Source organism: Zosterops lateralis (assembly GCF_965231275.1).
Source record: "Zosterops lateralis genome assembly, chromosome: 4".
NCBI lineage: Eukaryota > Metazoa > Chordata > Aves > Passeriformes > Zosteropidae > Zosterops > Zosterops lateralis.
In genome coordinates this window covers 37,063,467-37,078,099 of record NC_139765.1, presented here as the reverse complement: position 1 = coordinate 37,078,099, position 14,633 = coordinate 37,063,467, and the positions used below count along the sequence as shown (strand labels likewise).

General features: G+C 37.6%; 1 protein-coding gene across 5 annotated transcripts in view; it reads right to left on the bottom strand.

Moving 5' to 3' along the window:
- Nucleotides 1-940: 940 nt before the first annotated feature.
- KCNC2 (potassium voltage-gated channel subfamily C member 2) overlaps nt 941-14,633 on the bottom strand; it is a gene marked incomplete at both ends in the record, with an annotated part of 99,393 nt that continues 85,700 nt past the window's right edge. The window contains 4 exons of one of the 5 annotated variants that reach the window (XM_083860543.1): nt 3,459-3,595; nt 7,474-7,641; nt 9,576-9,707; nt 10,034-10,964. In XM_083860543.1, the coding sequence (XP_083716669.1) occupies nt 3,459-3,595; nt 7,474-7,641; nt 9,576-9,707; nt 10,034-10,964 (1,368 nt within the window). Of the gene's footprint in view, nt 1,638-3,458; nt 3,596-7,473; nt 7,642-9,575; nt 9,708-10,033; nt 10,965-14,633 lie in introns of those variants that run through there. The other 4 variants (XM_083860545.1, XM_083860544.1, XM_083860546.1 and 1 more) reach the window with 4 other exon arrangements.

Sequence of the window (14,633 nt, the reverse complement as noted above, 5' to 3'; positions counted from 1 at the left end):
AGCACAGTGAGCCTTCCTGACATATCACTGTAACACATTTTCTGAAATTGAACACCTGTTTTCTGATCCTGTTTTCTGGAACCTTTCTTACATTACAGCACATATGCCAAAATACTGTGTTACAGCCTCTCAGATCATTTGTAAAACAGTACTAGCTACCTCGCTGCTCTCAGACAATCTGCTTGTGTATTTGGGGATTTCTGGTTGCCACAAATACAGTATATTAGAAGTTTTAAGCAACCATTTATCACCTCCTTTTTAGGTTGACTTCACACCAGGATGCAACAAAACTCCCATCAGACTTAAAATACCCAGCCTGACTGAAACTTCTACATGAGGCATAGAGTCATTAACAAGCTGATAAATTTTCAATTGTTGCAGAAGCCAGCTCATGCTAGTTTTGGAATGAGCTCCTCATGCATTCCAGGAGGCTGGTTTGAGAACTGGGATGGCCAGTAGCAGGCAGGGGATGGATACAGCTAAAGAAAGCTCATGAGACATTCAGAAGATATGCTCCAAGTTCCTCCCCAGGTCGTTTGCCTTTTATTCTCCAATTCAGGTATTACATTTCCACTGGTTTCCACCAGGATTGTGCATGCACCTTGACATGTTCACAGTAGTTCCACGATACAGAGTTTCACAACTGGGACACGTCCCTACAATCAGGACATCAGGGTGACAAAACAGATTCTGGAGAATTTCCCACTGAGTAGGATGGAGAGAACATAATTACCACATCGTAGCACTACAATGTCTCATAAACATAGAATAGACTAGATCCATTTACCACAAAAATCACAGAAAATAACTTATCAAAGAATATATATTTTATGTAAAATATACATTTAGAGAATATAATTTTAATACAATTTTTATACTTAATTATGTTAGGTTTGCAACACTTTGAATTAAAAAAAAAAATTCACAAAATATTCTTGCTGCCAGAATTTTATTTCTGATAATACTTATAGTTTGAGGTAACATTGAAAGAAGACTGTGTGCTGTGAACAAAGTCAGTGATGTTTGTCTGCAGTCACATTTTTGTTACTAAAGTGAAAAGTAAACTTAGGACTTGGCATGTACACTAGAATTCATAACAATTTAGGTCATGGCAAACTGAGAAAGCAAGGACTTATGCAAACCTACTTTGTTCAAATTTGTGACTTTTGCAATATATGCCATTAGTATGACAAAAGTCAAGACAGATGTAGTTTACATCACTATCATTATTAAGCGTGTGTCTTTGTATGATCCACAGCACAGCTTACTGCAGGAACCAGGAATAATAAACACAGGGGTGTGGGTCTTTGCATGGAGCTTTAGCAATGATGACATGAATTCAGCTTTCCTTGATATAGATAAAAACTGATATTCCATGCACACACGTTTTATTTACAGTGACTCATCCACAGTGACTAGTCACCCCTTCCTCTGGCAGCAGTAATTACGAGCGGTCTTTCATCTTCTTTAACAAGCTCTACTTCGCACGCAAAGTCTCAGTGACCTCCTCAAGGTGTGAGTCGTTTATCAGGGTCCATTCAGCAGCAGCAGTCTCTTTCCAGTATAGTCCTTGGTATGGCTAAATTCCATTGTCCCTTTTTCAGCAGTCAAAAATCCATGATAAATTCTGTACAACACTGTAGTTAATATAACAGCAGCACCAGATATTATATTAATTCATTTGCTAAAAGCTGTTTGCAATTATCTCTCTATCGACAATATTTTACCAAAAGTAAGTCAATGTACATCTCTAAATATCAGAAATGTATACTTTGATAAATACATTATTGTACAAGAATTCTGACATGCAGGTCATGCTATTGGGCTTGGCTATGTACAGAAGAACATGTTACATGGTCAACAATAAATTTAATTTCTTTTCCTAACAAAAAATAAAACATGACAGTCAGGTATTATTCAACAATTTCAAGGATCACTTAAGATTTCAGTCATTATGGTCTTCCCCATGTAGTTCTAAAACTCTACAGTTTAAGGGTAATTTCTCCTCACCAGCCCAGAACCTCAAATTTGCCATTGCATTTGACCTGTTGCATAAACAGTGGTTAATATTGAATGAAAAAGCCACTAGAGGAGATACAGTTTCAAAATTGTAATGAATGCTGATTGCTAGGAGGAAGATTGATGCAATAGGCAACCGGTCGGTGCTGAAAAGCCGCTTGAAAAATCTTAGGAGTGCACACGAGTTAGTCTAGATGATACTAACTGCACTTGAAAAATACGTATATTTCTATCTATACACAGATGTATAGTCCATATGAAAAAAAAAAAGAGAAAAGGAGAAAAAGTGTTCTTAGTTCAACTTAAAAGAGGGGGGCATTTTAACAGTATCTCTGTGCTTTATGGAGACAGATGGAGAATACAAGGACACAGGTTGCAAAACAGACAGACAAACAACATATAGACAAAGCACCTCAAAAAACATTGACTGAAGAAATTTTTGAAGCCCATGAGCCAGAGGTATAAGGCTGGTCAAAAACTCGACTTGAGAACTACTATCCTCTTACAATGGTAAAAAAAAAGCCCCCAGTAATTGTTTCAATTTTACTTGGTACTCGGCTTCTGAAAATGTTGAAGAACCCTGGAGTAGAGAAAATACTACAGTACCAAGCAGCACTTGCTAGCTTAAAATTGCAAGTCTGGATGGCGTTTACCTTTCTTGCATGTTTTGTGCCTTCCCCAAGCCATTAAGAAAGAGATCTGGCTTCTGCTTGCGTGTAACCAGTAATGACAACCTCTTTGCAGTTATCTGTGTGCAAACAACCGGAGACATTCAGAACTCTGATACAGCAATCCAGTACCGAAATAAGTTAATCACAAAATAAAATCGTTTATAAACAAGTAGATAGTTAAAAAATAAAGGAAAAGGTTAAACAAAGAAAAACAATCCCACATGCAGACCAGTTTATCAGTGCTTTCATTTCAGCAGGATGGTAACAATGTGAGAACACACATCCAGAGCCCTCTGTGGTCTCCACGATTGGCAACATTGCTTGTCAGGTGATGGAGACAAGATGGTCCATGCAAATGAGCAGACCCTTCAGAGCAGACATCTTCAGAATGGATTAGAGTCACAAGAAATGGAGGTTCAATGGAGTGACTGATAATCACTTGGAAGCACATTATTTTAAGTAAATCTCCCTGAAAATATGCTCTTATTTATTGAATATACTGGACAACGGCATCCACTAACTGTCCTTTTATTGCCACAGGGAAGTAGGACAATATAGTAGATAAAAGGAGAAATGCTACCTTAATTAATCTTTAAAAGCCAAGACAAAAATCTTCAGCTACCCAAGTGGCTTTTCTTGCTACTGACAGTTGTATCATGCAGGAGTTAGACCATATTTGTGGAGCCTATGCTTAATGCTACATTTACTTCCAATATGTGGTAAACAGTATTTTATTTAATACTATGTAGCCGATTGATGCCATCTGGATTACAAGATGGAAGGGATGGGAGACCGAGAGCGCCTTAGAGGACAAGGTGAGCTGTAAGGTGATGTTACTGGAGACAGTCGCAGAGCATTGCCTGTCAAGCCAGCTATGTTGTTTAAGCTTCGAGATTTTTCATAGCCTTGTATGAGAAAATGCATAGACATCAGTTGAATTCAGCCAAAAAAATAGACAAAAGACAAACAGTACAGTGTAATGTAATCCAAGGAGCTATCAGGGACTCAGAGGGAATCTGCCTGCAAAAAAACTCAGTGCTGAGACACATTACTACCAAAAGATATTAATAAATAAAATTATTTACAAATTAATGCATCTACTTTTTCCCCAAAAAATTAAACAGACCACCACAAAAGAGGTCTGACCTGCTCTTCCACTTCTTATCTTGCACTTAGTATCACACTGTGGGCTTCAGCAGGGTTGCACAGAGAGCAAGATAAAGAATCCCATCAGGGTGACTGAGCTATCTGGCTAAGCATAATCAAAAACCCATTAACACAGACTACAGAAACTGTTAGAATTACATAACCTTTGCTAAATTCAATTCCTAAGAAAAAACAATTTTTTTTCTTTAAAATAAAGAAACCAGAAACCAGATAAATTTTATGCAATATATGTAAATCAGTTTTGCAGAGGACTGAATGATATGAAGCTTTATCTTCAAAAATATTAACCCTTAGGCTTTGCTTCTAATTTTAAAGTCTAGTAAGACAGCAGAGTTTGATGTATTTGTAAATGCCTCCTGAATGGCAAACTTAAGACATTGAATTTGTGTTTCTTTTCCAGATGATTTGAACAAAATCAACGGTATTAATCCATATAAGCAAGTAGTAAATAGTTAATAATTAAATGAGGTAACCACAAAATGCTTCACAATTTGAAGGGAACATTGCACTTGCAGACATTTCTGTTCACATACACTGTGAGCTCTAGCTACCTGCTTTTTGCTACTATGGATTTTTTTCACTTTGTAGAGGCTATGCTATAAACCAACAAAAAAAGCATTGTTATTCACTGCATCACTATCTTCATATTCAAGTATTTTCAGCAGCTGCTGAATAACCCCATTTGTTAAGAAAAGGATCTGCTCATCAGCCTGAAGATATCAGCAAGGAAATACAACAAAGATTAAGCCGGCAGGACCTTGCTCCTGAGGTACACGGGTACATGCCCCAGTGCAAGCATGAGAAGGCTCACTGACTTCAGTGGCACTACTTATTTCTTTGAAGATAAGTATGCATTTAAGAATTTTTCAGGTTAAGATGTTCAGGTGTAAATTGCTCACAGGGAAATAATGAGGATTTTTTCCCACAAAAATTTTAAAATACCAATTACAGTAAAGCTAGCCACCACATGGAATGTCACCAAATTTTTTTTTCTTTTTTCTGATTGAAATGGTCACTGGCTCAAATTCCAGATCTCTAGGTAACAGACAGTTAATGGCATCTTTAGGAAAAATCATATCTTACTCTCTCCCCTTATAACAATTATCTTATTTCTTACCTACTGAGACCTGCATACTGTAAAACTAGACTTAAAGCAAATGTATAACCTCATGTCTGCTAAAACATTGTGCAATGTTCTCTCCAGATGGCAAGGGCAGGCTAAACTGTGATACTACATAGAATTCTGATACATTTCTGAAACAGCCTCCAGTTTCTGAGTTTCTGTCAGTATTTACACAGACTAGAAAGAATTATGTTTGAAAAGGGAATTAAAGAGGAGCACAATGCTAGTGTAAATATTTAAACTCCCTGTAAACATAAAGCTTAAAAAAACCCAAAATAATCAAGTAGCTTTTTACACAGAAACTAGGAAAGTAGTTTTTAATATTATTTTCTTGCTAATCTTCTAATGATAAAAGGAAAGAACTGATAGAGGAAGATGGTAAAGATTATAAATAAAGTAGAAACTGCTAAAAATGAAAACCAGATACACAAGATGAATAGTGAAAGATGCATGATCCAAAATCATTACTTTTCAGGTATTTTAGTGGATCTGCTCAGAATCAGTATCATTTTGGAGATGGAGATGCAAAAAAGCTTAGAATAAATTACAGTTGAACACAACCAAGAATCAACCAAGGAACAAACCAAACAGGAAGGAAGGAAGGAAGGAAGGAAGGAAGGAAGGAAGGAAGGAAGGAAGGAAGGAAGGAAGGAAGGAAGGAAGGAAGGAAGGAGAAAAAAATAAAATGTAAAAGAAGTAGACTTGATGTGTGAATGACATTCAAGCATTCAAACCTATTTGTGTATTACTTGAAGATATTTTTTGCTTATGGGGTAACTTCCCTGCTCTGTATAAAATACACTCCAAAGCCAGTGGCTAAAACATTTCAGTCTCAGCTAAGATTATCATCAGAGCCAGACAAAGAGCACATTTCTCATCAAAAAACTGTCCATTCTGACTCAAGCCCCAGTTTTCTAGTAAAAATTACAAAACCATTTTCTTTTAAATCTAGATTTACAAATTAAAATGTTCCAGAATAAATAGGTTTCATAAATATGTCTTTAGTAGCTGATAGGTAACTTCTTTTATTATTTCTGATCTGCCCTAGTCATGGTTACTGCCATAATTTGCTGAGTGAAGTCAAAAACCTTATCATGCAAGATGCCAAGGCAATCTACCTTATCCACATGTTCTTGACCTCCTCAAAGACTCTTACCATTAGAGATATTTTAAATAATCCTAGTTGTTGAGAAGACAGTGAAATATATGCTCGGTGGAAAATGTAGTAAATCTGTGCAAAAACATGCTTGCAATGATTTTTCATTTAAGCTAAGCATTATATATAGGAGAATATAAAATGCCCCAGCATAGAGAGTGATATTCTTTGCCAATACCGTACTCATGGAACTGGTTGCATATCTGCCTTCACAGGTTTAGCCTACTGAACTCATGTTTCGAAATGTAAAAAGAGCACTTGCAGAAAAACCCAAGAGAATTCTTTTAGATATATACGGCTGGCTGGGACAGCCATGTTTGCTATACACCAAACAAGTTTTAAGAAAAAAAAAAAAAAAAAAAAAAAAAAATCTCAGGCAAAAATGTTTTCCAGTGCCACACAGCTATATCAGATGAACTCTGAAATGAACAACTACACTTTAGCGCTCAGGAATGCAACACCTGTCAGAATGATACTACGTCAGAAGAATATAATTTCCCAAGGAACAGAAGCAGTTCCTATCTAAGGAAATGGGAAGACTACCACTGGGAGGCTGAACTTCGGGCCATGTCCTGATGTGAGGTTTGCAGCCACAGCCAGATGTGGCCTGCCGGGGCAGAAACAATCAATCATGTGGGAGGTATAAGTATGAAACAGTCTTGCAAACTACACCTGGGCGCTCCCATCCTACTGAGCAGCAAGTAATCAGATTTGAAGAGGCTAAATAACTAGAAAGGCATTTTTAACACCTTGCAAGGTCAAGCATTGTTTTTCTACGTAGCTGAATTATGGCTGGGGTAGACAGTCATCTTTTACTATCAGTGGTGTATTGCCAAGAAAAGAAAAAAAATGGCATTATAAGCTCAAAATTTTATTTGAAAGAAATCTAAATAGCATCTCATGATGCGCTTTTTTGTGTTCAGAACAAAAAAGTTTCTTACTTCTGACATGCTAACCTTTAAAGTGTATTCAGCTGTAAATTTTATTAAGAATAGACCACAGTTATAATATGATTAATTTGTCTTCTAGAATGACAAGTTATATTGAGTGATGAGTGGTTGAATGAGTAAGGTCTGAATTGCAGGCTTTTCCATTAGAGATTACAGACAAATGAAGACATGAGTGAAATGAGGGTTCAACATCAAGCACATTTTTTGAAGACTAAAGGGGATGAGTGTTTCTAAAAGGAAAAGAATGACTAGGAGTAAAGAAAAAATGATACATTGTGAGTACAGTCTTTCCTCTTAGAGCATTGTGCACATCATTTTACTCTAAGATTGTTTTTCACAAGCACATTGCTGAGTAACCTTTTATGATCTAATGAAAGAAGTCCATACCTTTCCTGATCCCTCCATCAGTAGCACACGTGTAATCACCTGTTGTCAGTAGGAAACATGTTCCCCCTCTTCTGTTTTTGTCTCTTGTACTAGAACGTCTGATGGGAGGGAGCCTTTCACCAGGTGAGAGTGGCTGCTCACTTCCTGCACTGTCTTCACCTGATAACACTGGTTAAAGCACCATGCCCATTTACAGACAATAATGAATGAGGAAATGAGACATCACAAAGAGCTTACGCTGAATGCCAGATATTCCCATCACTCAAGAAGTAGATATAAAGTAAATCATTAGAAGAAAACAAGATTGCAATTCATCATCAATCAGTACAAAATGGCAAAAGATATATGTTTTGCTCAAGAACAAATGATCTTTCGACTTTCCTGTTCTTCTTCTAAAATTTGTATAAAATTAGATTATACTAACATGAACTAAGTAATAATAAAACCAAGGCTCAGTTAGTCACCTACTCTGGACTGTAACTTGTCAGAATACATTCAGCCTTGGATATTTCAAACACTTATTTACTATTTTGGCTATCGTTTTTGCTAAACAAGAGGTCAGGTATTTTTGTTTTGAATATATTGTTCAATGTTTTAAAGACAAGCGCTCACCCAGGAGGGCTATATTTTCAACATTTGGCACTATACACTGTTTAATAACACTCAGCTTTCATTTGCATATTTATTACACTTGCATTGCTTGTCATCATAAGTACCCAACATTAAATGCTTTCTTGGTCTCTACTTTGTCAAATGGCAAAACTTCTACCTCTCTTGATTTGTCACTCCCAAAGGACTCTCTTTTAAAATTATCTACTGTTTTGAATTCAGGCCACATTTAAAGAAAAAAATCTCTTCTCAGTACAGTACAGTAACTTCACCTTTACCTTTGCACTTAAACCTGAGCAAGTTTTTTTTTTTTTTTTTTTTTTCCCTGAACTGGGAATGCAAAGGGCAGAATTCAGCCTTGAAGTTTTGCACATAATTCATAGTGACTCTAATGACATTCTCTACCAGAAAAAAGCTACAGTGCATGATGTGAACGGTGGCACTACTGAAAAGAAAGATAACACTTTAAAATGGCTCCTTCTTGCATGTTGGCTTTCTCTCTAACTTCAAGGATTATAACCCCTTGTAAATAAAGCTGTAGACACACAAAAAAAGTGTCTCTTAGTGAGAGATATATCAATCACACTGAGCCTTCTCCATTCAGAATACCTTTGGTAGGACCTGCTGACATAAAAAAGCTGTTAACATTAACACTTTAAAGATGTTATCTCAAAGTGGGTATGAGCCTGATAGCACTGAAAAACTAACTACATTTTAGTGTCAGTCTGAGTCTTTTCAAGTGTTTTCATCCTTTTAAATATATTTAGGATGTTCAAAAACCTGTGTTAACTTTGTGAACAGTAACTCGGAGAGTGAAACCGAGCTTCTTTGAAAGTAAATGCTGTTCAGTAACAGAACAACAGACCAAAGAAGGATATTGTTCAGAGACTGATTTTCCAGACTCCTCTTTTTAAATACTATAGTTCAATTACTGAATTACACCAGTCATGAGTAGTTTTGCTCTTATTATTCTTTAGAAGCTTTACAGCTGGAGTCTCATGACAGGTGTGTGAGCTTTTTTAACAGATTGTGTTTGGCTTAAGAATAAATATGCTTACAAAACAAAAAAAATACTCTTGCTGCTAAACTATTTAATTATACTGAGAAGTAAAATTTACTCTTTAATTGAAACAGATTTGGAGTATGGAGCAGTGGCTTGGAGGGACTGAGGCTGTCATTTGATATGCAACTTCACTGAGTAAAGCACAAAATACTCCTTATTCATCCCTTGCAACTCTAACAAATAAGGTAATAGAAATCACAAAAATCAACTGTAATAGCGATGATGGTGCTGTCATTTCCTTTTTTCTTGACAAGATTTACATCAGCTATGCTAGTATAATTTAATGAATAGTAAATATCATGCAATGTCTCATCTAACACAGATGAAGGAGATTCTTTTAGCCAGGGAAGCAGAATGCCAAATGGAAAGAAAACTAGAAAGAAATTTTCTTCCTATTTCCTTTGAGTGCTGGGCTTTGGATGTAAAGCACCTGCTCCTTTTAAATGACTGCTTCTTTGTAGGATCTTGCTTAACAGGCCACGATGTGGCACAGGCAAAGCTGACACGAGAGACAGACACTGAGGCAAAACACCATGGAGTCCAACAGGGTGGGACACGGTGGCTGCTCAAATAGTCACAGTCATGCAGAAAAACAAGAAACATCCATATAACGCAACAAACAACAGGCAAAAGAAAAGGTTGATATCATCAGCAGGAAAGCATTCTCAACAGAGCAAGCAAAACTGTATAGACCAGCTACATAGAGGTTTGGGAACATCACTATACCTATTTTGTCCTCTATGAGACTGACACACGCAAATGTTGGAGGGGAGAAGGGTGGGAGCTACATCTTCTCCTGGCAGAAAGACTGGCTGCTTTCTGACCCCTACCAAACATACTGGTCTATAAAGTGTTTTCAGAGGACATGCATTTCCAGTGGGGTCCTACCTGATGATCTGTTGTGTTCCATCATCTGGTTGTCCTTGCCCAGGCAGATGTCACCCTGTGTGCTATTGCAGGCCATGTTCAAGTCTGTCTTGCAGAAGGTGGGTGAGCTGGCTTGAGGAGCAGGCGGGATGTGCTTCTTTCGTTTCCTTGGCAGTTTCTGCTTTGCCATGGCCAGGGAGTAGTACATCCCAAAATTGTTAACTATCACAGGCACAGGCATGGCTATGGTGAGCACTCCTGCCAGTGCACACAGGGCTCCCACCAGCATGCCTGACCAAGTCCGTGGATACATATCCCCATATCCCAGGGTGGTCATGGTGACCACAGCCCACCAGAAGCCTATAGGGATGTTTTTGAACTGTGTGTGTTCACTTGCTGACGGGTCATTAGGCTGGGCTCCCACCCGCTCTGCGTAGTAGATCATAGTGGCAAATATCAAAACTCCAAGTGCCAGGAATATTATCAGCAGCAGAAATTCATTGGTGCTGGCTCGCAGAGTGTGGCCCAGCACCCTGAGGCCCACGAAGTGTCGGGTGAGCTTGAAAATCCGGAGGATCCTGACGAACCTTACCACCCTGAGGAAACCAAGCACGTCCTTAGCAGCTTTGGAGGAGAGCCCACTCAGGCCCACTTCTAGGTAAAAGGGTAGGATGGCCACAAAGTCAATGATATTCAAGAGGTTTTTGATGAATTCAAGTTTGTTGGGAGAAAAAATAACACGTACTAAAAATTCAAATGTAAACCACACCACGCAGACTCCTTCCACATATGTCAGTGCAGGATCTGTCTCAATCTCATACTGAAACACAGCTTCTGTCCCGTTGATGACTTGCTCAGTTTTGTTTATAATAGTATTGAAAGCCTCGTGTGTTTCCAAGCAGAAGGTTGTGATTGAAACTAAGATGAAGAATAAAGAGGCAAAAGCGATGAACTGAAACACAAAGAGATAAAAGAGACATCAGAACCACACAGCTCTTCACATTAATACAAATGATGTCTGTGTTCATAGTAAAACTCTTACTCATTCTTCCCCAAATGGCTGACAAATTCATACGCATAAAAATTTCCACCTAGGCCAGAGGAGAGCAGCAGACAGCTCTCATATGCAGGTTAGGAGTCCAGCAGGAGGAAAAGTCTTGGCAATGGATGGCATGACAAAATGCAGCTCATTAGGAAAGTGGCAACAAATTCTTTAATCTGTGCTAAATTGTCTGAATTTGAGTCAGTTGTCAAGGTTCCTTGCAAGCAGTTCCTGCACACACCAACCACAGCAACACTTAAAAAAGTCCAGCTCTCACACAGTGGAAAATGTGGGCTGACCCCAACAGTCCTGAGATTATGTTTCAGAATTCATACCTGTCTTGAAGAGCACCTCAGAGGGATCTAGGAGCAGATCCAAACTCTGGGTTTCCTTTAGATTTTCAATGATTTACAAATAGAGGATATTTACTAATAGGAAAGGCATTCTGTGGTAGAGTTAGTTGCATAGCCTATTATGTTTGTAGTCATCCATGACTGATTCTCTTGGGCAGCACTAAAAGCAAACCTTGCAGAACCTCACACACTGTGGTGGCAGAGCTTTGCCACAGTCTTAGGATCCACAATCCTGCTAACCAGGTTACAAATTCAGGGCAATCCAAACAAAAAGGGAAATATGAATTCAGTTCTAGTAGAGACACGTGAATTGATAAAATACAGGTAAATAACCTGGAAACAGCCATCACGGAAGATTTTTAGGACTTAAAAACCATATACTGCCTGATTTTCAACTCAGCCATCACAATCAAGCATTGAATAACAGAGCACAGGACAGGATCTTATATATTAACACTAAGCCGAACAGCTAGAGTGGGAGATAGATTTTCTTACACTGAGGAATATACACCAAATGAGAAGGTGTTTTGAGGTCACTTGTTCCTTTGCTACAATGGTTAACTTCTTTTCAATAACATTACAACTATATTAGCTAGCACTCAAACAGCAGTGGTGTCGTACATAAATAACAATATTTTTGTTTTGAATTTGCATCTTAACAAACATTTTATAGCCATTATTATCGTAGAGGGAAAAAGCCTTCTGGAGACATGAAGATTTTTGAAATTGTTAGGGGTCCAAGGAGGCAAAAGATGCCTAAACAGGTTAAAAATATCTAGCATCTAGTTACCACACTGAAATCATGAATGTCAATGGAAAAAATCTAGTTGCAAAGCAGAAAAAAATAACAGCCATAAGCAGGAATGCCTCTGTTCTGCCACTTTAATCCAGGATACAGCATTGTGTCAAAACTGATTTTGTGTACTTAGGATATCAATGACTGAATTTAATATTAGCATTCAGATTCTGTGCACAGGAACTCATTTGGACTTGTACAATACTGAATGCTTGTATTCTTCTAACACAGAACACTGGTTAGACAACAAAATATTGTCTCTACAACCTGTAGAGAGAATTCCTTTTATTCTGGAAACAAGCTTAAATTTGCAGTGCAGGTCTGGCAAATTTATTACATTCAGATTCATGAGATGGCTCTATAAAAAATCCCATATAACTCCCTATATGAGATATTTGCAGGTTATTTGTGGCTTCCTTTCCTCAATCATGGGAAAAAAAAAAGTTATTCCACCACACCTTACAACTGAAAACACTCTAAATGTGTTACCTTTCAAATAGTACTGACTCAGAGACAGAACTGAACACTTATCATCCAGTCTGGACTTCTAGCCACAAGCTAAGGAAACAACCTTACACTGTCTGATTTTCACTGAATAGGCTTTTCTGCCTTTGCCTTAACAAATTGCTGCACGTTCGTAGCTCACAGCACCTAACACCAACATACACAAAAGAGCCTCACTCTTGTGTGACAACTAGAGTCAGCAAATACAACCAGATTTTTACAACCTAAGGGAATTAATCTCAGCAGATCTTTGCAAAACTTCTCCACAAGAGGGATAAAGAATTTATCAGACTCTAAGCCACTGATGGGCTAAGAATGACTCTTGGGTGTCTCCTAGAGCATCCTCCAGAATTGTTCTACACAGTCAAGGATGGAAAATGTAAACAAATCTTTGGAGGCTGAGTCACTGAAGTTAAGTCAGCACTGCAGTTTGTAATTTGGGAGGGAACTTTTGACAGATAAAATATTGGGCAACCTCTTCAACAGCAACACTGATGATTTCAGACAACTCTGAATTTTATTTTTTTGTCTAAAAATAAAAGAAAACTACATTCAACCTAACCAAAGTAAAATTTACCAACAAATAAATAATTTACAAATAACTCAGCTATTATAAGGATTAACTGTGCATTCAACAGTGCAGTGAACCTAACAGTATGTAAATAATTACCACTGTTTTCTGGACTGTATTTTAGAGTCCATTCAGGTTCAGAACCTTTCTAAAAAAAATGCTAAATACCAAGAGAGTAACAGGTAGAACTGCCTGACGAGCTATTTATTACTGTTTTGCTTAACATTAACACTGCATTGACATTGCATTTGGCAAGGCAGATTGAATTTTTTAGCTGTGCACCTACATTCAGTGTTTTATTATCCCTAAAGAAAAAAGACTTTCAGTCATGTCCAAAATCTAGCCTAAAGACAGTCATCTTCCAGAGGTTAGAACAAAGATAAGAAAACACTGTCAATCTGGTGACAGATTTCTTAGAAAGCCTGCAATAAGCAATCATAGAAATGTAAAACAATAAGATGTACACATTTTGCCATGCATATGCATGGCATCACTGATTTTGAGCAAAGGACACACATTCCTTTTATCTTTCACTGCATTTGGTTTTAAACTGCCAGCTCCTTGGATCAGGACAGAATTTGCATAGCACCTAGTAAGATGAAGTCTCATACACAAGAGACCTACAATGTTATTGCAATAATCAGAGGATTCTGAGAACATGCAAGAAGCAAATGCAAATACCAACGCAAGCAGTAACATTTTACCAGTCAAACAAAAGATGCTTAGGGATTACCCTTACATTAGAAAGATACTTCCTTAGTACTATGTTACATAATACAAGGAAATGTGTTGAAAGTCTCTAATACGTATTTCGTTCTCATCTCTAGCATGTTTTTCATACTCATCTGTAATGATAAAAACTAAATGAAGTCATGTGCTGTCCCTTTATCCTATGTGCTATCCATTTTTTGCTTTCCTTCTTCTTCATCCTAATTCCAGCTTCTCTAAAGTAATTAGCCTCTAAAAATACATCCATTTTGATCATGCGGGAAAGAACCACATTTCAGAAAAAGACAGTACAGATTTGAACTCACAGATTCTCTAGTGGATGTGACCAACCAAATTCTATTCCTCAGTGCTGCAATAGTTCCTCAGTCCACAATAACTAGGGTAGCACACACAACTTTTTGTTTATTTCCTTTTTTTCTTCTATGAAGCACAAAAAATTTAAAGGAGTAGCCTGATCACTATTTCAGAAAGGCTACAGCAAGAGACAATTTTCTGTTTGAATCACAAGTAACCTTTCACTTCTTTCACTGTAAGAAGTTCTGAAAACTTCAGATTTGACTAGCTGCAAGACAATTTCAGCCTTGGTAGAGAGCAAAACAGCTTATTCACCCCCCTTTTTAAACCAA